Raw genomic sequence first — 24,497 nt, forward strand, 5'->3', positions numbered from 1 at the left:
CACCCTGCAGTTCTTAGCCTGGGGAGTAGGGGAAGCTGAATGGGAATGGACACTGACCCACACCTCTAGGTTCTTACTCCAGCCTTGGGAAGGGTCCATTTCCCACCAATTCCAGGAGGAACTAAACCCTGGATTACTCCCTTCCCTACTGCCCCACCTCTATGCCACCAGCTCACCTCTCCAGGAGAACCTAGAGACAGTCCCTGGAGAAAAGTCTCAGAGAGGGTTGGGGGAGAATAATCTTTTCCCCATCACCCCCAAACAAGTAAGGCTGCCTCGAGGAGGTAGGCATAATTTCTCTTCCTTTCCTTTAATGGATGTCAGATGCACCGAATTAGATTAATCATAACCTTGGTTCATGACACAGTCTTCATTGCTCCGTGCACAGGACACATTTTTTTTACTTATAATGCTGTCATAAGAACTCATCAACACGAAAGCTAGGAACTTGGCAATAACTGAAATCTAACTTGTCTATCCACATCCCATCCTTCTCCCAAGGTATCCATCATTCTTTTTGCCTTTTTATATATTTATCTTAGTTATATGTATTCCTAAAAATTTATCTTTTAAATTTTAGTTTTTTAACCTTATTACAAAGGAATACTTCTGTATGTAATTTTTGGCAGCTGATTATTTTTACCTGGTGTTGTATTACTAAGATTCATATTACATGTTGCTGTAGTTCATTCATTTTGAAGGCTGTGTAATATTCCATTGTGTGACTATACCACAGTTCTTCATTTTTCTGTCACTGGACATTTGGATTATTCCTACATCTTTGCTATCATGAAGAACACTTCTATGAATGTTTTTATTCCTATCTCCTATTGTACATGTGCAGAGTTTTTTTTGGTGGTATATTTAGGTGTGATCTCTGCAAACTCATGTTCCCATCTCTGAAGCCCAACTCCGAGTGCTCTTGCTATGGCAGAGGGTCGAGGGTTAAGTCAAATTAAAGTTCAAACATTTATTGAGTACCCACTATATAAACTACTCTACATTCATTCATTCATTCAGCCAGTCAAGCTACATTTAGTGAGCATCTACAACATGCCATGAGCTGGAGATAGAACAGTGAACAAGAAATATGGCACAGACAGTTGGGCAGGGAAACAGATGCTAAACAAATGGTCACATACATATGCTATTGCAATTTATGATACAACTGAATAGTGCAGGATAAATATATAATAGGGAGACCTAATTTAAACTGGTGTGTTAAGGAAGACCCTTCAAGGCAGTGATCTATCAGCGGAGACTTGAAGGATGAGGAGGACTTAAGTGAAGAGCATGGGGAACAGGATCTCAGGTAGAGAAAACAGGTCCGATGCTGGGAAGTGCTTGGCGGGTTGGAAGAATAGAACACCAGTTGGGTTCTCAGCCTAGTGAGCAAAGGGAAATGGTGGCAGGAGAGAGGCTGAGGGTAGATGGGACAATGTCCTGGTATCGATGATGATGATGATGATGAACGCAGTTATTCATTCTGCATAAGGTATTGTGAGAAATCCTTTTTTTTTTTTGAGGAAGATTAGCCCTGAGCTAACTGCTGCCAATCCTCCTTTTTGCTGAGGAAGGCTGGCCCTGAGCTAACATCTGTGCCCATCTTCCTCTACTTTATATGTGGGACGCCTGCCACAGCATGGCTTAGGCGGTGCCGTGTCCGCACCTGGGATCCGAACCAGTGAATCCTGGGCTGCTGAAGCTGAACGTGTGAACTTAACTGCTGCGCCACCGGGCCAGCCTCTGTGAGAAATCCTTTATATCAATTATCTCATTAAAAGCTGACCACAACTCTGTTGTAGGTACTGTTATTATCTCCCATTAACAGGAAAACACTAAAGGCCAGACACTAAGGGGGAAACTAGGGGCCAGAGAGGCCAAGCAATTTGTCCAAGGTCACAGAGTTTGCAAGGATTTTGAATTTCAGCCAAATGTAATGGGATGTGTAAGGCAAGTCATGATTAAGATCTGCCCTCCAGAAACTCCCAGAGCAAGGCAAGTCAGAGTTGGCCACAAATTTGAATACACAGTAGGGAGACCTGCGAAATGCTATAGACCAGGGCCAGCTGGTGGCGCAGCGGTTAAGTGTGCACGTTCAGCTTCAGCGGCCCAGGGTTAGCTGGCTTGGATCCCAGGTGCAGACATGGCACCGTTTGGTAAGCCATGCTGTGGTAGGCGTCCCATATATAAAGTAGAGGAAGATGGGCACAGATGTTAGCTCAGGGCCAGTCTTCCTCAGCAAAAAGAGGAGGATTGACAGCAGACGTTAGCTCAGGGCTAATCTTCCTCAAAAAAAAAAAAAAAAAAAATGCTATAGACCTTTAGAGAGAGAAATGTGTTTTGACCAAAGAGATCTGGGAAGCCTTGTTGCTGAAGGTGAAATTGGTCGTGATTGTCTAAGGGAGGTGGACCTATGGCAAGGACTGACAGACATTCTAACTGGAAGGATAGCTTTAAGGAAGGTACTGAAGGAGGAGGGTCCAGGGAGAAGACAATTGAGCAAGGAGGTGAGGCTGTAGCAGCAAAAGGTACGCGGGTGGGTAGGGGGTGGGGTGGGGGGCCACCGTTGGGGTGTCAAGGGAAGGAATGGTGGATACTTTGATGGATGGGAGAGAAGAAATCAGCAAACTGCCCTCCACAATCTTCCTAAATTGTAGAACTTTGAATGACAGGTTGAGAAGTTTAGACTTAATTTTATAGGGGATGGGAAGCCACCAACAGTTTTGTGTGTGTGTGTGTGAGGAAGATTAGCCTTGAGCTAACATCTGCTGCCAATCCTCCTCTTTTTGCTGAGGAAGACTGGCCCTGAGCTAACATCCATGCCCATCTTCCTCTACTTTATATGTGGGACACCTGCCACAGCATGACTTGCCAAGGGGAGCCACCAATAGTTTTTGAACAGAGAAGTAACCTAGTTAGATGTGCTTTTTAATAAGATTAGTTTAGTGTGACGTAGAGGACTAGAGAAAGGGGACCAATTAGAAGACCATGAAGTTCATGCTGCTAGCAACTTAGAAAACCCAAACAGGAGCTGGCCACGTGGCCGAGTGGTTAAGTTCACGCGCTCCGCTGCAGGCAGCCCAGTGTTTCGTTGGTTTGAATCCTGGGCGCAGACATGGCACTGCTCATCAAACCACGCTGAGGCAGCATCCCACATGCCACAACTAGAAGGACCCACAATGAAGAATATACAACTATGTACCAGGGGGCTTTGGGGAGAAAAAGGAAAAAAATAAAATCTTTAAGAAAAAAAAAAGAAAACCCAAACAAAAAGATCCAAACTTATCGTAAAATAAATTATACAAGATTAAAGGATTAAATGTAAGCAAATAAAATTAGAAAACAGATAGTATTTGTCAACCTTTTAGGAGTATGTGTAAGGAGGATAAACTTGCAAGTTTAAATGCCATAGAAGAAATCAAAAAGGAAAAGAGTGAATTTCACCTTGAGAAAAAAAGAAACAACAAAGGAAAAGAGTGATCAATTTGACTACATAACAGACTAAATTTACAACTTTGGTATATGTGTGTATAAATAAAAACAAACCAGATCCCTACTCCCCCAAGCCTCCAAAAAAGCAGAGACACTTGGAAATATATTTGCAGCATATGCGATGAGTTACAATATTTTTGTATAACTAATTCATGAAAAATAGATTAAAATAGAGGCTCCTCAATAGATAAATGGGTGAAGGACAACTTCAGAGGAGGAAGCAGTAAGACTAAAACACATCAAAAGAATGTATATTGGGGCCAGGTCGGTGGCACAGTGGTTAAGTTCACATGTTCCGCTTCAGCAGCCCAGGGTTTGCCGGTTCAGACCCCGGGTGCGGACATGGCACCGCTTGGCAAGCCATGCCATGGTAGGCATCCCACATATAAAGTAGAGGAACATGGGCATGGATGTTAGCTCAGGTCCAGTCTTCCTCAGCAAAAAGAGGAGGATTGGTGGCAGATGTTAGCTCAGGGTGAATCTTCCTCAAAAAAAAAAAGAAGAAAAGAAAAAGACAGAATCCTAGTGGGAACTAACAAAAACGTGAATTAGGGCATTTGTGGTGGGACTGGGCAGAGAAGGAGAATAGATAGAATTTGGCTACTTACTGAGTATGAGGAGTGAGTGGGTGGGAAGAAGGGAAGGCAATGTTTGGAGGACCTGGAAGGACACTGGTGCCGTGAACTAAAATGGGGATCCTGGAGTAATCACAGCACCTTGGTTCAGAGCATAGGCTCCTGCTATAGATGCCCCTGTTTTGAATCTTGGCCCAACCACTTATGAGTGGGTAACCCTGAACAAGTTATTTAACCTCTGAGCTTGTTTCTTCATCTCTAAAATAAGGATAATAATAGCACATGTCTTATAGGGTTGTTAGGAGGATGAATTGATATATCGAGTTTAGAAAGTGCCTGGCACAGAGCAATCTTTCAATAAAGATTAGCTATTGTGATATGTCCAGAGGCCCTGGGAGATCAGGGAGGGAGGTAGAGGTAGGACTTCTCTGTCCCCAGCCACCTGTCAGACTAGAAGACTAGAAATAGTCCTTCCACCTCTCCTTTTCCAGCCAGCTCACTCTCAGGAGGTCACCCCAGGGGATGCTCCAAAGGCCACAGGAGTGGGAATGGATGGGACCCTGAAGTGGGATGTGTGGGAGGTTGGAGTAGAGGAATGGGAGAGTCAGGAACTAGGAAATGGCAAATTAAGTAGGCCAATCTAGCCGTAAAACAAAGAGGCTCTGGAGCACACCCCATCAGAGGCCTGTATGAGAGTCCCATGTCAGTGTATTAGGATGATTTCTGGATGGTGTAAGGAGGGGGCACAGGAGAAGCTGTCTCCCTTTGCCCAATAGGTGCTGGCTAATTGGGTCCGTTCTGCCTCACCACTCTGCCTCCTCCCTGACCTAGACCTAGACTTGCTGAGAGCAGAAAAAACAAAGACAGCCAATGAGACATCCACAGGAAGATAAGGGGAGCTCTGTTTGCAGGTCTGCCTCCAGAGGCCATCCCTGCCACCGCAGCTCGCTGCCCTGCACACACAAGAGGTAGGACATATGAGTAGCTACCCGGATGTCTGGCTGAAGCCTAAGACCACATTCCTCCTGTCCTCTCCCAGGTCTTGAAATATGAGGCTGGCTATGTAACAGTGCCTGGTGTTTGCCTTCGTCTTCAGTCTGGTATTCTTCCTGTTCAGCCTCAGCCTGTATGGCTGCCTGTGTGAGTTCTGCAGGGGCTGTTAGTTCCATCAGTCCAGTTTCCAGCACCACTTGCAAGCCTGCTTCCTGCTGGCCATGATCATGCTCCTCCTGTATGTTGCCCTTCCTGTACCTAGTACCACCCCTCATGTCTGAAAGCTGGTTCCTCAGGCTGGAAGCCACCTTTGGTCTCCTCAGAGAGATCCCATCCTAATCTGTGACTCCTCCCCACCTTGACTATCTGGGCCCCATCCCTCCATGAACCAACCCTTTCATTGCCCAGAATTCCTCAAACCCATCACTTCCCCAAACCATGGCTCCTCTCATAGGCTCCAACCCCTCTTCCATTTTCCTTTCTCATCCCTGACCTCCCCACCTCCATCCATCCCCTTCCAACTTCCACACCTCCACCTGTCCTCTGCCCCATTCTCCTCTTCTGACTCTCTTGACCTCTCTCCACATTCTGACCTGGCCTTGAGTTCCCTCCCTCCCCTCCTGCCTTGTCTCCCCAGGGACTGGAGCATCTGCAGCTTCATAAACAATAAGCAGCTATGTAAGGCCCTTTCCTACAGTGGCCAGTCCCTCAGAAATAACAAGTACAACCTTTGCTCCTCCCTTAAGTCCATCCCCCAGGCACAGAGGGGACTTAACTCTCCCGCCACCCCTGGGAATCTCCCTCAGCCCCAGATCCCATCCCCACTCCAGAATCCCAGCCTCCCAGAAAGCCCGGGTCACACCCATGGGAGCGTCAGATTCCAGGCATCACAGTCACAGATGTGAGACCCCAGCCCATCCACTCTAATTTCTCTGTCCCTTCTCCCTAGGGATCATATCTGGGCAGGAAATACCCTTCCCTCAAAACTTTTCCGATCTCCCAGAATCCTGACCCTGTTCCCTCTACCTCCCAGGACATGGATACAAACACTATCTATGGATGGGAGCCCATCAGAAAAATCCAATCTAACCTGCTGGGTGAGGTGGAAACAGCCTGCAGTGAGACTAGGAGGGGTGGGGAGCTCTGGTGGTTCATCATCACCCTGTCTCACCCAGACTTCAGGCCCTTGCTGGGGATCAGCATGTGGATCACCCTCCATGGGTATCTCCATTATGTGTTTTTTTTAACGCCACCAAGCAATTCTCCAACACCAGCTGGATGTCCTACAATTCAACTCAATTCTGACACTATCTATCTGGAGAATAGCGTTAGATCCCACAGGTTAAGGGTTCAGTCCCACAAGACTCCCCCACTTCAGATGCCAGTCACAAGTTCAGGTTGTTACCTGTGCTTCTGACCGACTAGTTATAAATTGGACATTCCCACGACTCCCTCCTCAGTTTGATTAATTTGCTAGAGCAGCTCACAGAACTCAGGAAACCCATTTACTTACTAGATTACCAGTTTATTACAAAGGATATTAAAGGATACAGATGAACAGCCAGATGAAGAGATACATAGGACAAGGTCTGGAAGGGTCCTCAACACAAGAGCTTCTATCCCTGTGGAGTATGGGGTGTGCCACCCTCCTGGCACGTGGATGCATTCTGGTTCATCCACCTGGAAGTTCTCTGAACCTTGTCTTTTTTGTTTTTTTATGGAGACTTCATTGCATAGTCATGATTGATTAAATCATTGGCCATTGACAACTGATTCAACCTCCAGTTCCTCTCCCTTCCCCAGAGGTCAGGGGGGTGGGACTGAAAGTTCCAACCTCTAATCACAAGTTAGTTCCCCTGGTAACTAGCCCCCAACCTTAGGTGCTTTCCAAAAGTCACTTCATTAACATATGCTCAGGTGTGGTTGAAAGGGGTTTGTTATGAATATCAAGACACATTTATCATTCTTATCTCTTAGGAAATTCCAAGGGTTTTAGGAGCTCTCTGCCAGAAATGGGGATGAAGACCAGCTATGTCTGTGTGATAAATCACAATATCACAGCATCAAAAGCCCATGCTGGAGTCCTTGTCTGAGCTGATTGGGAATGAGAAGGATGGGTTTGGGGAGTGGCTGTGGGTGGGCGACCCAAAGCAGGCCCAGGAACAAGCAGGCCCACACTGATAACAGTCAGGACCCCCTAGCTGGAAGAACAAATGCTTGGAAGGGAGACACAGCTATTAGGTTTAAATCTTGCTTCAACCACAGTGGAGCCACATCACCTGCACATTTAACTTAGGGCCAGTACAGCTATGTGCACTGAGCAAAGAACTATTCTACTTTGAACAGCTGGCAGGGTGAGACGGGAGACAGCATCTCAGTTACCCTAGGTGTGAGTTCAATGATTCAAACATTTTTCACACAACACGGACCCTAAAAGCAAGCCAACTTCCAAATCTGGTGCCCATCCATTGAAACAGCAATTGGTTCCAAAGGGGCTGAGCTGGATTTATTGAGAGGTTGGTTGGCTCTGGTTTATTTTATGGATGATTTAAGGAATTTTCATGGGGCCAGCCCGGCGGCGCAGTGGTTAAGTTCGCACTTTCTGCTTCGGCGGCCCAGGGTTCGCCGGTTCGGATCCCGAGTGCAGACATGGCACCGCTTAGCAAGCCATGCTGTGGTAAGCGTCCCACATATAAAGTAGAGGAAGATGGGCACGGATGTTAGCTCAGGGTCAGTCTTCTTCAGCAAAAAGAGGAGGATTGGCAGGAGATGTTAGCCCAGGGCTAATCTTCCTCAGAATAAATAAATAAATTAATTAGTTAATTTAAAAAAAGGAATTTTCATGTTTTGACTATATTCAATTTTTGACCTATGTGTTGACTTTATAACCCAAACCATTTGTTATGATATAATTTTGCTGTACTTTCTGACTTTTTCTCAGTCATTTAACCTCTGAGCCTTGGTTTCCTCCTGTGTAAAAGAGACTTAGAGAAACTGACCTTAGAGAGTCCTAAAGTTCCTATTAGTGCCCTCCAAGTGATATGCGTACAATTTACAATTGACAAGTAATTTTTTCCACATTCATTCTCTCTTTTAGTCCTCAAAACTGTCCTATAAGGTAGATACTGTTACTTTTCCTATTTTATGGCTGAGGAAATTGAGGCTCAGAGAGGTTAAGAAAGTTATTCAAGGTTACACAGACAATAGGTGGTAAAGGCAGGATTAAATCCATGTGAGTTCTTATCCAGCAAGTCTCCAGGTACACTTCTTTTTTTTTGAGAAAGATTAGCCCTGAGCTAACATTTGCCACAAATCCTCCTCTTTTTGCTGAGGAAGGCTGGCCCTGAGCTAATATCCATGCCCATCTTCCTCTACTTTATATGTGGGACGTCTGCCACAGCATGGCTTGTCAAGCGTTGCCACGTCCGCTCCCGGGATCTGAACCGGCGAACTCCAGGCCACCAAAGCTGAACTTGCGACCTTAACCACTGTGCCACCGGACCGGCCCCTCCAGGTACACTTCCAACAGTTCAGAATGCAGGAAAGCGTGGATGTCCAAATCTGAGTGGGCAGACAGGCTCTCTTGAAGGGTTGGGACTAATTGAAACTGAAGGATGTTGTAATTTTAAATGTACCCCCTTTGCTTTATGAGTTTCAGTGCACTGGGTCCTTTGTTCATACATCTGCCTTCCCCAAGTCCAAAGTTAAAATCCTGCTACTAGGGCAGTCCACGCATTGCTGGGGGTCCTATCCTAGAGCTGAGAGGGGCTCCCCAGGTCCACGGGAGAAACAGAAGGGCGCTGGCCTAAAGCCTGCAGACCCTTCTCCTTTCTATTCCCAGCTCTCTCACCTGCTAGCTAACGATTTAGCTTACCTGTGTGCAGCTTAACTTTCTCATTTGTAATATGGGCATCATAACCCCTACCCTATGGACTTCGGAGGGTAGGAGGATCAGATGAAATGACTGACAGGGAAGTCCTTTGAGTTGTGAAATGTTCTTCCAGTGTGTGTGTGTGTGTGTGTTGGGGAGGGCAGAAGTTATCCAAGGAGTCCCCAGCATTGTGGCCCCAGTTTGGCCTAGCAGAACAGTGCCTCCCTGAGCTGAGGTCAAAGCTAGGTCCTCTTCCTACTGTCAACATCAGGGTCTAGGTCCTGTTTGTTTTTCTTGGCACCTCTCCTAGCAACCAAAGCTTCAAAGAAGGTTCTGCAGAGCAATGGGGATCTTGCCTCTCAGCTTACTAGGAAGAGGGACCAGCTGAACCATATCTTCAGACCCTGTGCAGCAGCATTAAACTACACTGGGCAAGTGCGGGGAGCTCTGCCAGAAAGTGCAAGTTCATGGCCTAGGGCTCAACCTCAGCCTTAGCCTGGTGAGGAGCCTCCTCAGACTCTCAGCTCTTTACTGTTATCCTGAGTCTGCCCCAGAAAAGATATCCTCTACCCAAAATATACACCCTATCCTTAGGGAGACCTGATGAGGGAGATGTGACTTCCTTCCTGAGGTGTATATTAGCTTTCTAGAGTTGCTGTAACAAGTTACCACATACTTAGTGGCTTATAACAACAGACAGTTATTTTCTCACAGTTCTGGAGGACAGAAGTTCAAAATCAAGGTGTCTACAGGGTTGGTGTGTTCTCAAGGCTCTGAGGGAGAATCTGTCCCATGCCTCTTTCCTAGCTTCTGGCGGCTGGCAGCAATCCTCGATGTTACTTGGTTTGTAGACCCACCACTCCAATCTCTGCTTCTGTCTTCATATGGCCTTCTTCTGTGTCTCTGTGTTTTCTCCTTTTCTTCTGTCTTATAAGGATACTTGTTCTTAGATTTAGGAGCACCCTCGTCCAGGATCGTCTCCTTTTAAGATCCTTACCTAAAAATAAGGTCCATGTGCAAGGACCTTATTCCAAATAAGTTCACATTCTGAGGCTTGTGGTGACATATCTTTTGGGGACCATGATTCAACCCACTATAGGTACCTCCAATTTGATGGGGGAGGCCTAAGCCCACTCTTGGAGAGTCCCCAAGTTTCAGAGCAGAAATCTATCCCTACTTTAAGAAGCCCTTTTATGACGGGGAAGATGTTGATTCCCAGCCTGGTCTCCAAGAGCCTTTTTGAGACAGGCACACATATGTTGGTGGCAGGGAAGGGTCAGCACTGGCAGAATCCACACCACTGTTCCGTATAGAACAGCGTCAGGGCATTGTGTCCAGTTCATGTCAGGATTTGGGAAGAGGAGGGAAGAGAAGTTTCTGCCTCTACGAGGCAAATGAGGCATGCAAGGTGTGGGGTCCTAGTCTTTGCTCACCCTGTTTTTTCTTCCTCCAGCTCCCAGTTTTAATGAGCTGATATCATTGATAAATACTTTTTTGAAAATGAATCCCCATAAGATCTTCAACATGGTGGGACTATTCCCAAGGATGGGAGATGTCTTAATATGCTGCGGAAGCCATCAGGGTTAAGCCCCCAGAAGGGTCCTTTTGCCAATCCATACTAGCTCCCTGAGCCCTGTTTTCTACTTTCTTGCAAGGGCCTAACCATTCAGCTGGGCTCTTTTCTCTCCCACTCTGAGGATTCTGAACTGGGAGCCACACAAGCCTTGCAGTTGGTACTCCCTTCCTACAAGAGCCTCAGCCTGCTTACTGTCTACCCATTCAATCCCTGCGGGTCCTCACACCTATAGACTGGATGCTGAGTGAGGCACCAGCTCTCCCCACACCTCTTTGCCTCCCCTGTTAAGATCTCCCTAAAGTCAATTGCATGGTATCTTTTTCTTTCAAAAATTTTATAGTTGATTATGGGGCAAGAGACCCAACGTTATCAAGTCACTAGTCTGGGGAAGGTTTGAAAATTTCAGAAAGCTGGGAAACTTCTGCTGGCTCTGGTCCATGGAATGAAAGGGCAGCCAGCAGCCTGGCTCTTTCTCCTTTCCTCTTAACCCTGGCCTGAAGACACCAACCAAGGCAACCATTCATGTTCCTCCTTACCTCCAATATGGCTGCATCTAAGCATCTCCCAAATGGTTATTCTCACCTCTGTATTTCCAGCCTCATGCAGGAACAGCCCCCTTAGGGAAAGATTTTTAGGAGAGCCACAAAAGCTAAAAGATCTCATTCCAAGGAGGTCCGAGTAGGGTCGACTCCTAATCACCCTTTCCTAGAATCTTGAAATACCATTATTTGGGGTTAGGAAAACTTGGAATGCCATTAGAGGACCCATAATCTCTCTATAGTACCCCAGAAGTAGTGGACAAGAAGGCACAGACATTGCAGCAGGTATGGGGTGGCCTATCCCCCCAGCTCCGGATCCTACTCTTGTTACTACCACCCCATTTCCACCCACCCCCACATATGACTACCCAGCTGGAGGATACTGGGATGTCAACAGAATGTATAACACAGAAGATTTGCTGACTTCAACTTTTAAGAATTTCAGTGTACTGCTGGACTCAGTGGATTTGACCATCAGTACACACAAGCTTAAAATCCATTACTTTGAGAGACTGGGTGTGAGAGATGTGAGAAATGCAAAGACATGACCAGGGCTTGACAGGGTGGCAATGGGGAATTGAAGCTGGGGACAGAGCTGGGAGGGGCAGGGCAGACTTGGGACTGACTGAGAACTGCTCCCTTCTTGTTTTCTTTTGTTTATTAGTATGCAGATCAGTTCTTTTTTTTTTCCCAGTTATTTTATTGAGGTCATAATGGTTTATAACATTGTGTAATTTCAGGTGTACACCCCTCTAGTTTTTCTTGATGGCTTCTTAGCTGTCCCTACCTACATGACCCCTTGGAGCTCTGCTTCCAAAAAACTACTCACAGTGGAAGAAATGGATTGACCATAGATTCTCTTCCTGGCTTTCCTGTATGCGAAGTACATGAGCTCTCTTTGTGTTTTTTGTTTGTTTGTTTTTGAGGAAGATTAGCCCTGAGCTAACTACTGCCAGTCCTCCTCTTTTTTGCTGAGGAAGCCTGGCCCTGAGCTAACATTCATGCCCATCTTCCTCTACTTTGTACATGGGACGCCTACCACAGCATGGCGTGCCAAGTGGTGCCATGTCCGCACCCGGGATCCGGGCCGGCAAACCCCGGGCCGCAGAGAAGCGGAACGTGTGCACTTAACCACTGCACCACTGGGCCAGCCCATGAGCCCTCTTTTTTTTTAAGATTTTTAAATTTTTTTTCCTTTTTCTCCCCAAAGCCCCCCGGTACATAGTTGTATATTCTTAGTTGTGGGTTCTTCTAGTTGTGGCATGTGGGACGCTGCCTCAGCGTGGTTTGATGAGCAGTGCCATGTCCACACCCAGGATTCGAACTGACGAAACACTGGGCCGCCTGCAGCGGAGTGCGCAAACTTAACCACTTGACCATGGGGCCAACCCCATGAGCCCTCTTTGAGTTAAGGGTCTGACTGCTGATAATTAAGGGGATGATGGACAAGGCTAACAAAAGTGACAAATGTGGAGTCAAGAACCCACTCCCAGCTCCAGTTAAACTTGTCATTTAAACAAAAAAACACCACTTCAAGGTCACAGTAGAGAGATCATCTGGGACCACCTGGGAAGGTGCTGCATTCTACAAGGAGAAACTACGTATATCTTTTATTGGAAAAGCCACAAAGGTTTAGGCAATCCAATCAGTGTTCCCCATTCTGTCTTTCCGACTCTCCTTTTCTGGTCTGATCCCTCTTGGCCATCCACTTCCAAATTTTCTACTCTGGAGCCGTTCCCATTCCCTCTTCTGAAGCAGTCCTTGCCTTATACCCCATAAAGGCCACTTTATGTCCTTCCCTTTCCCATCATTTACAGGGGAGACCTACTCACTGGGGAACTCACTAGGGCATGACCGATGTGGTGAAGGGGGAAGTGGGTCACTGATGTGTCCTTCCTCCCTCCTCACGGCTCTCCATTAATCCCCTATCCCCCACTGACCCTCCACTGTCCCCAAAGGGGCTATGAGAACAATAAGCCAATCTAGTAAGTGATGAGCGGTCACTTGGTTTCCCCTCTGGACAACTATCTCAGTGATCTTCAGGTCAGTATCCCCCCTGCCTTGGCCCAGAACACTGACCAGGCTATGTCTGGGTCCTCTCTGCCCCTATACCTGCCCTCAACCTTTCCTTCCCTTCCCTCACCATAGCCTTCCCATCCCTAGCATCAGGGCTCTGTCTACCTCTGCTAGGGAGACCCTGTCTCTCAATTCTGAGGCTCCAGGCTGCTCTTATAGCATGCCTAAGGCTGTTAGGGATGGGGGCAATGCCCACTTCTCCCCACTTTCTGGTACAAAACAAAAATAATGAAGACTTTGAGAACACTGTATATCACCTTGGAATCTGAGTGGCTGCCAAAGCCTGAGGACCTAAAACCTATGAAACCCCTGGTCAGTCTGCTCCACCAGAACCTCCACCTCAGGGAGGCCCAGGATGAGGTGGACCAACCTCATTCTTGGTGAAGGCCACTCCCTCTCTCCCCCTTCCCCAGGTCTTCCCAGCTCCTTCCATTGTCCTTTATTTCCCAAATAATGGAAACACTGGAAGACCAGATCTAGACCAGCTGTCCCACTAGTTCTATACTTTAGCTCTAATTCTGGTGAGAGGCCCCAAGGGACCCTTCTCCGCTCCTTCCTCCATCCTCCCAGCATTCACACCTGAGAGCCTCCTCTGCTCCCCAGCTTGAGAGCATTTCCCTGCCTCTCCTACGCCTCCTCCCCATTCCCATTTGTCTTCTCTCTCTTCTCCTGGTCCAATCCTATCCTCTTACTCATCTCTCTGACTCTGTCTCTCCTCACCTTTGTTCCTGCTTCTATGCAGAGACCTTTGGAGCCAGGCCCAGTCCCTCCCTCTGGGAATCAGAGGAGAAACTGCTCCAAGACTTCTACCCACAACAGGTGAGTGACCCTGGCCACTCAGCCCTGACCTCACTGCCGGATTCAGTCTCTTTCCCCACCTGAATTTTTGTTTACTAGCAGAAATGGGGACCCATGTGGTAATAATGTAAGCACAGTTTACAATTCACCCTGTCCATTAGCCTTGAAATTGTGATTCTCAAAATTTTTTTATTTGGGGAGATTCATTTCCATTTCACATTTTGTGCATAAAGTGAGACTTTAATAATTTTGAATAAGACCTGGCATCTTATTCCTATATTTCAAATTCATATAAAATATGACCTCACTGTACCTTCCAAGGAAACTCTGCTGTGCCCTCAACTTCCTCTCCAGTTAGACCAAATTATCCAGGTCAGGCTGGTAGCTGGGGCAGAGTTCCAACCCTGGAGAGGGAACATCCTGTCAGCTCAGGACCCTTTTCTTCTTCTTCTTTTTTTAAATTTATTTTTATTTAAAAATTTTTTTTTTTTTATTTTTTGAGGAAGATTAGCCCTGAGCTAACTACTGCCAGTCCTCCTCTTTTTTGCTGAGGAAGCCTGGCCCTGAGCTAACATCCATGTCCATCTTCCTCTACTTTATATGTGGGACGCCTACCACAGCATGTTGTGCCAAGCGGTGCCATGTCCGCACCTGGGATCCGAACTGGCAAACCCCAGGCCGCCGAGAAGCGGAACGTGCGAACTTAACCACTGCGCCACCAGGCCGGCCCCAGACCCTTTTCTTCTGAGTGATACTGTCCTACTACAAGTCCAGGGTCCGTTCCCCTCCCCATGCTTTTGCCCACTGAATTCTACTCTGACCTCCTCCTCCTGTCTTGCCCTCAGAGAACCTTAATTTACTTCCTCAGCGGCTTCCTCAGTCCTTAGTCAAGAAATGCGGAAGTAAGTATGTGCATCTTTGAGGGCGGGTGCTGCTGGCGGTGATAAGAGTAACCACCAGGGGGAGCCTGTGCCTAAGAAGAGACTGAGTGGGGGCCTAGGGGAGCCAAACTGAGGATTTTTCTTCCCTTTTTTCCAGGGCAGTAAGGGTGGCAGGCATTCCAGCCTGGGGTGGCTCCTTATGGGGCTGGGGGTCTGGAGCTGCCCCCTCCCCGCTCTCTGACTCCCTCTCTTTCCCTCACCACCCTGGGAAAGTGTGAGCCAAATTCTGATGCATCTGCACAATGTGGAACACTTCCTAAGGACAAGTTCCCTGAGGGCCGTATTTGAGTGGGGATCTCAGTCCTTTGACCTCACCTCACAACTCCCACTAGCCCCTGCCACCCATTCCTTCCCCTAGAACCTCACTGACTCAGGCTTTCCCACCCCTCTTCCTGTCCTGGTTTTGGGATCAGGGGGCCCTAGGTAGTACCAATTTATGTCCATTCCTTCCACCTCCACCCCAACTCCCAAGATGGCCCTGGCTCAGTGGCTTTCTCACCTCCACCATTGCCCCAGGTGGCTTGGTTCTTCTTTCAGATCCAGCTGACCTACTTCCATCAGTTTCAGGTCTGGATCAACCAGACAGTGAGTCTGGCCTGTGGGAAGTAGGGAAGAAAACCAGAGACTCCCTAAAGCCCAGAGCCTAATCCATTCTCACTCCAGACCATAGGGAGGAGTCAGTTCCTGAATCTACAATGATAATTGAACCTACTACGAGCCTAGTACTGTGATACATGCTGAGGATACAAAAATACAAATATCCATGGTTTCTTCCCTCAAGGAACTTGTATACTAATCAGGGAAACAAGTAAATAACTAGGCAATCACAACATAATCTGATAAATGCTTTTTTAGAGGTATGTACTAAGAACTGTGGGAGAACAGGAGAAGGTACAACTAAATCTACTGGGGGTGAGTAGGGAAAACTTAGGAGAGGAGGTGACGTCTGAAGTGTATCTTAAAGGGTTTAGGCCAGGCAGAGAAGAGGGTGAAAAGCATGTCAAGCATAAGGCATGGTGGGGCGCGCGACCTGGTGGCGCAGCAGGTAAGTGCGCACGTTCGCTTCTGCGGCCTGGGGTTCACCGGTTCAGATCCCGGGTGCGGACATGGCACAACTTGGCAAGCCATGCTGTGGTAGGCCACATATAAAGTAGAGGAAGATGGGCATGGATGTTAGCTCAGGGCCAGTAAAAAGAGGAGGGCTCAGCAAAAAGAGGAGGATTGGCAGCAGATGTTAGCTCAGGGCTAATCTTCCTCAAAAAAAAAAAAGCATAAGTCATGGGCTGGGGTTGGGGAGTGGGTGGTCTAGTGAGTTCAGGGAACCACACACAGTTCAAACTGTAATATATTCTTCAGTGGGTGGGAGAAGGAAGAGTGAGTGGAAAGAGAGGCAGGGCCAGTAATGACGGAAGGATGAGGGAAGGATGTGTTCGTTGAGAATTTGGTCTTTACCTTGAATGTTGAAGTAGGTGCTGAACTTGATCACATTTGCTTGTTACAATACTCTGTGTAAGCAAGGTTAGGCTTGAGCAGACAGGAATACCAACTAGGAATCCACTGTAATAGTCTCAATGACAGGTGGCCAGGGCCAGGCCTAGGGCTGGGTCAGGGTATAGGAGGAAAGTAGGAGTGGCTTGGACACAGGTCCACCCTGGCCACCATGTCCAATTTCCTATAGGTCACATATAGAGGAAAGGGTGGTGCTCTGATCTTGGGCCTTTGAAAGTTGGAGAAGTTTGGTGGCTGTAGTCCTGTGGCCCAGTCACTGGGCAGGATGGAAACTGTGGTCTGCGTTCAAACAGCAGATCCCCTGTGAGGGAAGGGAAGTATAGAGCTGGGGCTGGGATTATGGGTGGGCAGTAGGGAGAAGAAATAGAGAGGACTGGGACCTATGGCCACACAGGTAGGTAGAAGAGCCTTAGGCTTTGCTTCCTCTCCTTTGCCCAGACTGCGCTGTGGTCTTGCCTAGCTTTAGCTTCACCTTTAAGCTTTCCAGGGGCTGCTGCCAAGTGAAGTTGAGGGATTTCCAAAGGTGAGGCATACCTGTGGAAATGCCCCTATCCACTGGCCTAAGATCCTCTCCCTCACCTACCCAGGGACCTTGGACCTGGGACCTTGTCCACTGTTGAAAACCTTCAGCTCCAGAACTTCCCCCTTTACCCAGGCACTCAAGATCTAGGACCTTAGCTCCTAGATCTCCCATTTCCCCAGGTCCCAACGTACTTCCAGGGACCCTTTCTAGCAACCAAAGACCTTAGACTTGGGATCTCCACTCATCTATTCAGAGCCCTCTGACTCAGGAAGACTACACCAGGCCATCTCTCTGATGGCCCTCTCACACATTCCACCAAAACCCAGTTACACGATGATATCTGCATCCCTGAGCTGTTCTCCAAAGTCCTGAGACACACTTTGGGGTCACTTGCACCCCCACGTTAGAAATAGGGCATGAGGGGCTAGCCCGGTAGTGTAGTGGTTGGGTGCGCACATTCTGCTTTGGAGGCCCGGGGGTCACTGGTTTGGATCCTGGGTGCAGACCTACGCACTGCTTGGCACGCCATGCTGTGGTAGGCGTCCCACATATAAAGTAGAAGAAGATGGGCACAGATGTTAGCTCAGGGCCAGTCTTCCTCAGAAAAGAGAGGAGAATCGGCAGCAGGTGTTAGCTCAGGGCTAATCTTCCTCAAAAAAAAAAGAAATGGGGCATGAACAAGAACAAGAGTCGTTAAGCACCCACTCTGTAAGGGCAGGTGAAAGTTCTCATCTAAGCTCACCTGCTCCTCTCCGAACAGCCACGCTGGGTGGTTCACATCTGGAGGCCCTACTAGAAGGTGGCCCTGAGGAACTTCCTTGAGCAATACAACTCCAAGGAATAAGCCGGCCCTCTGCCTTTGCCCATGCCCTCAGGGGCTCAGTGAGTACAATTCCTTCTCCAAGCACAGAAGGAGACCCAAGCCAAATCTCAGTCTGAGAAGAAACATCCATGATTTAGCAGGATCAGGAATAGGAAGCAGGTTCCTGTTTTTGAGCTTCCCTGTCTTCTCCCAGAGGAGCGATAATGGGTCCAGCCTCAAGACCAAGAAGAGTTGGAAGAGCCCCTCCCAACCCAGGAAGGGGCTGAGGTAGAGGCCAGGGATGACCTGTCCCTAGTTCTGGGCCTCCGGAAAGAGTAGTAGCTTAAGGGCCACTAGCTTGACTCCTGATGTTGGTAGACACCCTGGCTCGAGGGCCAGGACAAGGGCCGTCCAAGTTCTGGATGAGGCCAAGATGCCGTCCCTAGACTTCAGTGAGGCTGAAGAGCCATCTCAGGACTTGGCCATGCAGATGAGCCACTTCAGGACCTCTGTGAGGCTGAGGAGTAACACCAGCCCTGGAAAAGCCTGGGGGGCTGCCTCCCTTCCCTGAGAGACTGGGGAACCATCCCTAGTCCCATATGAGCCTGAAGAGCCACCTTAAGCTCAGGATGAGGCCGAGCAGAATCCAAGCTGCAGATCCCAAGTGAGGACAAAGCTGAGTGGCAGTCCTTACCTTGGTCTCAAGCCTTGGCCAAGGGATAGCTGGGGGCCCAGGATGATGCTGAGTAGCAGCACCCAGGGTCCTACCCTAAGTTCCGAACCAGTCTGAGGGGTAGAAGTGGGGCATGGGGCCAAGGCCTCTTCAGAGGTGGTCCTGCTGACTAAATTCAGATGAACAGAAATCTGTGCTAGAGATGCTCTTGTTTCATGCCTTAGGGAGTCAGCAGGAATGTGGGGCCCTCCAAGCAACCCTGCTCCAATGACTCTTGTTACTAAGCCAGAGGGCTCTGCAGGTAGCTCTCCTGTCTGTGGCAAATCTCCTGAATCAGGGCTTGCTCCAGGAATCCTGAGGGAGACAGGCATGGACCAGGACCCATCACGGTTCCTATTCCGCAGCAGAACAGTCTTGGGGAAAGGAATGGCGCAGCTCTGCAGATCTCCCTCCTCACAGAAGGCTGGAGAAGCTGCCATTGAGACGGAGTGACAAGTGCATTCAAACCCACGCAGGTACCAGCTCCTGGCTGGACAGTGAGGTGGTTCAAATCTTAGAGCTTCTACTTTCTAATTGACTAACCTTGGTCAAGTAATCTTTCTAAATCTCAATTTCCTTACCTGTAAAATGGGGATAGTATTAGTACTTTCCCAATGGGGTTACTAGAAGTATTAAATAAGGGATTATTCAACAACCAGCAGACGGGGGCCGGCCAGGTGCGGCAGTGGTTAAAGTTCGCACATTCCACTTCTTAGCGGTGGGGGGTTCACCGGTTCGGATCCTGGGTGCGGACAGGGCACCACTTGGCAAAAAGCCACGCTGTGGTAGGCGTCCCACATATAAAGTAGAGGAAGATGGACATGGATGTTAGCTCAGGGCCAGTCTTCCTCAGCAAAAAGGAGGATTGGCAGCAGTTAGCTCAGGGTTAATCTTCTTCTTCTTCAAAAAAGACCAGCAGAGTACCTGGCACATATTACATGCTCATAAATATTAATTATTTTCATTATTGGAAGAGGCTACTTTAGCCAACAGATTCAGATTCAACCACTCCCTGTATAACCCACAACCCAGAGACTATCAGCTGTTCAAAAACACACAAACTGTGTGTATATTTCTGGAGCATTTTCCAACACCAACAACCAATTTTCTGCGGACACCAGTCGAGTGTCCTACAAGTCAATTCAATTCTGACACTAACTACCTGGAGTCAGTGCAGACCTCACAGATTAAAGGCTCAGTCCCACAAAACTGCCCTCACTTCAAATGCTAGTTGCAAGTCGCGGGTACTTCTGACTGACTGGCTATAAATTGGGAGTTCCCATACTATAAACTGGTTTGACAATTTGCTAGAATGGCTCACAGAAGTCAGGGAAATACTTTACTTACATTTACAGGTTTATTACAAAGGATACAACTCAGGGACAGTCAGAGGGAAGAGATGCATGGGGCGAGGTATGCGGTGGGGCTGTGTGTGGTGCTTCCATGCCCTCTCTGGGTGCATTTCCCTCTCACCTCCCTGATGTGTTCACCAAGCCGGAAGCTCATCAAATTTCCTCATTCAGGAGTTTTTATAAAGCTCAATCTCTAGCCGTACTCCCCTCCCAGGAGGAGGAAGGGGCTGAAAGTTCCAACTCTCTCATTACTTGGTCGTTCTGGTGACCAGCCCCATCGCAAGGCTGAGGGTCCCCACCCTAAGTTATCCAATTAGCATAAACACAAGTGTGACCTACAGGGGCTCATTATGAATAACAAAAGACATTCATTACTCAGGAAATTCCAAGGGTTTTAGGAGCTCTGTGCCAGGACAAAAAACTGAGGACAAAGGCCAAATATATTTACTATACTAAAATATTAAATATATATATATATATATATATATATATATACACACACACATATATATATATATATATATTTTAAAATTGCTCCAGAAGAGAGAAGAGTATTGCACATAGAGGTCCCACCCTGGCCCCCCTCCAACTCCTGGGCACACTTCCCTGATCACTGTGTCCTAGAAAAGATTTTTCAGCCTCTATCAGTCACACAGAGGCCCTGTCCTGATGGTGCCCAGGCCTCCAGGCCTGGATGGTCCGATGCCTGGAGGGCAGTCATAGGTCCCCTGGGTGGGGCTGGGGGTGGAGTGCCTGGGTCCCATAGGATGTCCTCATATAGGCTTAGAACTGGGCCAGAGGGCCGTCCTTGAGTTCCAGTCTGCTCCAGCAGGGCTCTGAGCAAGCCCACAGTGAGAGGGGGCTCTGCTCTGGGCTCAGGGAATGGGGTGGGGGGCTCCAACTCATCTGGGAGGTGTGTCCGCAGTAGAAGCAGGAGCTCAGCTGGAGCTAGGTCCGGTGGGCACAGGCGGCAAAGGAGGGGGAGGTGAGCATCAAGCCGGCGGTGCCGGGCAAATTCTGCCAACAGCAGTTTGAAGATCTCACTTCGAAGCAGGGGGCTGGAGGGGCCGAGGGCCAGGCCGGCCTCTAGAGCCCGCTCCCACTGCTCCTTTTGCACTAGCTGCCCCACAGCTTGGAGCACAGCTTTGGGCCGCCCACTGCCCAAAAGCAGCTCTAGCTCCAGTGCCTCAGGTCTAGTCCCCTCCTCACCTAGTACTGCCAGGGCTCTGCGGTACAGAGGCAGCCCTGGGCCCCCTGCTCCCCAGCCAGGCCCACCCTGCTGCTGGGCTAGCTCCACAAAAGGTGGTAGCCATCGCGGCTCCAGCCGGCAAAGGCACTGGCACAGGAGTTCAAAGAGGGGCAGTATCCCATTGGAGGGTTCCTTTCCAGCTGCTGTACCCCCTAGTACCTTCTTCCACACATCAGGGGGAGCTTGGGACCTCAGCTTGCCATTCCCATCAGGCTGCAGCTGCAGAACTCTGAGAATGGCACCCCAGGCTGCTGTTGGAAGGGCTTGGAAAATGGTGTTGAGCTGGGCCAGCTGGTCTCCCATCAACTCGGTCCTCAGAAGGCGTGCCACTTCGTGCTCTGCCAGCTCAGTCCAGCCAGCCTCCTCATCATCCCCAGCCACCAGCTGGGCTTTGAGCTGCTCTAAGGCCCGGTAATCTCGAAGCTCGGCCCTCAGTGTGGTCAACAGTGTAGATGGGGACACGTGGCCCTGGAGGATGGAGGCCAAGGCCTGAGGAGCCCGGAACGTGCTGCTGTGTCTCAGTTCCTCTGGGGTGAGCTGCGCACCCCGCAGACTGCGCCGCTGGTAGTACTCGCAGGCCTCCTCAAACACCAGATCTTCAGCTGAAGGCAGCTCAAGGCCCTGCGGAGCCTCCCAGCCTACTCGAAACAGACCCAAGGCTGAAAGCAAACGAAGACCCCCCCGGGTCTCCAGCTCTTCCTCATTCTCCATGCCAGGGGCTGGTGGTTCCAGCAAATGTATTCGGTCTGTACTTAGAACCTTCCTCTCCAGCAACTGCCCGCTGCCCATGTCCAGCAGTTCCAATGTGGAGCCCAGCACACAGGCCAGAGTGCCATGAAATGTTCCCAGTGCTGCAGACCCTGCCAAGCTTACAGGTGCTTCCTGCAGGGTGCCCACAGCCCGGGTGCCACCGTGGGACTGCACCAGGCTCACAGTGCCCCTGAAATTAAGCAACAGCAGACCCTGGGGAGTTGGGGCCCAGGTATGTACAGTCAATGGCTGCCTGGGGGTGAGCAGCCCAGGAAGGCCTCGGATTAGGGTCTGGAAGTCCCATGTGTCCCCTCGTCCTGGATTCAGGCTCTTACTGTGGGAGAGGCCAAGACTTGGGGCAACCACTATCACCTTGCCCTTGCCTGGGCTCCAGATGAGCAGAATGTGGCCTACGCCAGGCCAGGTGGTGGCAGTGGGCACCAGGAAGAGGTCCTTGCGGGAAGCTACCAGCCCGAAAGAGGGGCAGTGGTGCAGCAGGATATGTGTGCGGCCCAGGTTGGTGCCGGCCTCCCCGCTGGGCTCCAGAGTCCTGACGCATACGCAGTGGCTGAAAGCGGCTGCGGGAGACCTTAGCCGGTCCTCAGCGTCAGCCTGACGCTCCTCGCACCACACCAGGCGGCCTCGGGCCGCCGCCACGGCCACCACGCGGGCTCCACCGCCCCGACACAGCTCGGTGCTCTGCAGCAGCCGCCAGCCAGGCCCCACGCCCGCGCCCCACACCTCGACTAGGCCACTCTCCCACACCAGGACCAGCGCCGGACGCGCCGGCCACGGCAGGAAGAAGGCGTCTAGCGGTGAGGAGTGGCCAGCCGGCCAGGCACGCTCCAGCTCCGCGCCGGGTCCACGCACCGCGACCAGCAGCTGCGGGGCCGGCGCCCCCGGGGGTCGCAGCAGCAGCAGGTGGCGGCCGTCCAGGCTGCAGCGGACTCGGACGGCTGGGTCCCCGGCCAGCAACTCCCGGAGCCGGGCCGCGCCGCTGAAATTGCTCAGGTCCGAGAGCAGGCGCAGAGTCCCCGCTCGCTTCATGGTGCCGGCCGGCCCGTGGGGCGAGGCCCAGCTCTCAGTCCCGGGTTCTCGGGGAAGGTGGAGCGCGGGGCTGAGACTTCCGTCCCTGGTCGATGAGGTGGGCAGAGGCCCGGCTTGAGAGCCGGCTCCGCCCCGCCCCGCCAGTTCACGCCCCGCCGGCGCGACACCGCCCACCAGGGGAGGAGCCAGGGAGCCTCGCCGGGGGAGGAGCCTCCCGAGCACCCAAGGGTCTCAGCGCCTCTGGTCTCTCCTGCCCTAGGCACGCTCTCCGAGTGGGCGTGTAGGCCAGCTGCCCCAGGCCCCAGGAAGCCCCGGATTGGCCCAGAGTCTGACTCAAGGATCGGGATTCCAGCTCCGCTGAGTCCTGAACTGAGAGTCCCACTCCCAAGGCTTTCCTTCCCTCCAAGCCTCGCTCTCTCACCCCAACTTATTCATTCATTTATTCTTGAAATTTTTATTGAGCGCCTGTTAAGTGCCAGGCTCCGAGTGGACAGTCCTGAACAAAATAGAAAACCTTAACCTCATGGAGATGACAATCTAGTAGAAAATAATAATAATATCTAATACTTCCATGGTACTGACTGTGTGACAGCCGCAATAAGCCCCTTTTACAGATAAGGAAAATGAAGCACAGAGAGATTAAGTAAATTGGCCAAGATCACACAGCTATTAAGCGCTTGAGGCAGAGCTGGGATTTCAACCACAGGCAATCTGAGTCCAGAGTTAGTGCACCAAACCACTTTACTATATCAACAATTCATCACCCAAACGAACAGTTTGCTAGAAATCAAAATTAAAACATACTTTAGAGGCAGTGAGTCTGTGTGTAATTTCTCCAGCAACACGTACAAATTGATACGCAAGGGTCCTTTCCATCCCTTGACAGCCTTCTCAGGACATGTGATATTCCTCCTCCCTTCAAGTCCACTCCCTCTTCATGAGCCCTGCTTCTCCCTCCCTCCCCCTACAACTTCCCTGTGAACCTGCATCCATTTCTATTTCATCACCTTGTTTCTGTTCTCTTGCTCTCAGCATAGAAACACTCTCCAGTCTGTCCTGTTTTAGAAGTCACTCATCCTCATCTCCCCACCTCCACCCCATCGCTCCCTCTCCCTTTCCTTTCAGTGAAGTTTCTTGCAAAGATTTTCTGGCATTGCTGCCTCCACTTTCTCTCTTTCCATTCATTCCTGAAACCACTACTTACCAGAGTAGATCTTCCTGAGGTCTTAAGGATGTATTTATTTCTTTTTCTCTCAGACGTTTGACAACCTCCTTATTGAAAGGTCCTCTTGTAGTTTCCATGGCATCTTTCTCCTCTCATTTTTCTTTTTTAGGTAGTACTATCTCCAGAATTTTGTTTGCCATTCGTTCATCTTCCTCCATCATCCTTTAAATGTTGGGTTTAAATTCTATTGTGGGCCTTTTTCTTTTCTTTTTTAACGCTCTTGCTGGGCCGTTTCCTCTCTTCTCATGGCTTGAACCATTACCACTAAGCAATGGCTCCAAAATATTCATCTACAGCCCAGATATCTCTGCTAAATTCCAGTAAAGGATATCCACATGTCTACCTGGATGTATTTCTGCCGGGATGTCTCATAGACATTTCAATCTCAACACGTACTATCACCTTCCTGCCCAAATTTGCACCTCCTCTAGCTGTTCCTAGTTATCATAGGATTTCTTTCATCT

General features: G+C 49.5%; 1 protein-coding gene across 1 annotated transcript; it reads right to left on the bottom strand.

The window, feature by feature from the left end:
* Window positions 1-6,589: 6,589 nt before the first annotated feature.
* HPS6 (HPS6 biogenesis of lysosomal organelles complex 2 subunit 3) lies at window positions 6,590-22,935 on the bottom strand. The gene has a single exon (XM_070484626.1). It carries the CDS (start codon window positions 22,806-22,808, stop codon window positions 20,397-20,399), a length of 2,412 nt encoding a protein of 803 aa, XP_070340727.1. The 5' UTR covers window positions 22,809-22,935; the 3' UTR covers window positions 6,590-20,396.
* Window positions 22,936-24,497: the final 1,562 nt, after the last annotated feature.

Source organism: Equus asinus, chromosome 2, assembly GCF_041296235.1.
Source record: "Equus asinus isolate D_3611 breed Donkey chromosome 2, EquAss-T2T_v2, whole genome shotgun sequence".
NCBI classification, from domain to species: Eukaryota; Metazoa; Chordata; class Mammalia; order Perissodactyla; family Equidae; genus Equus; species Equus asinus.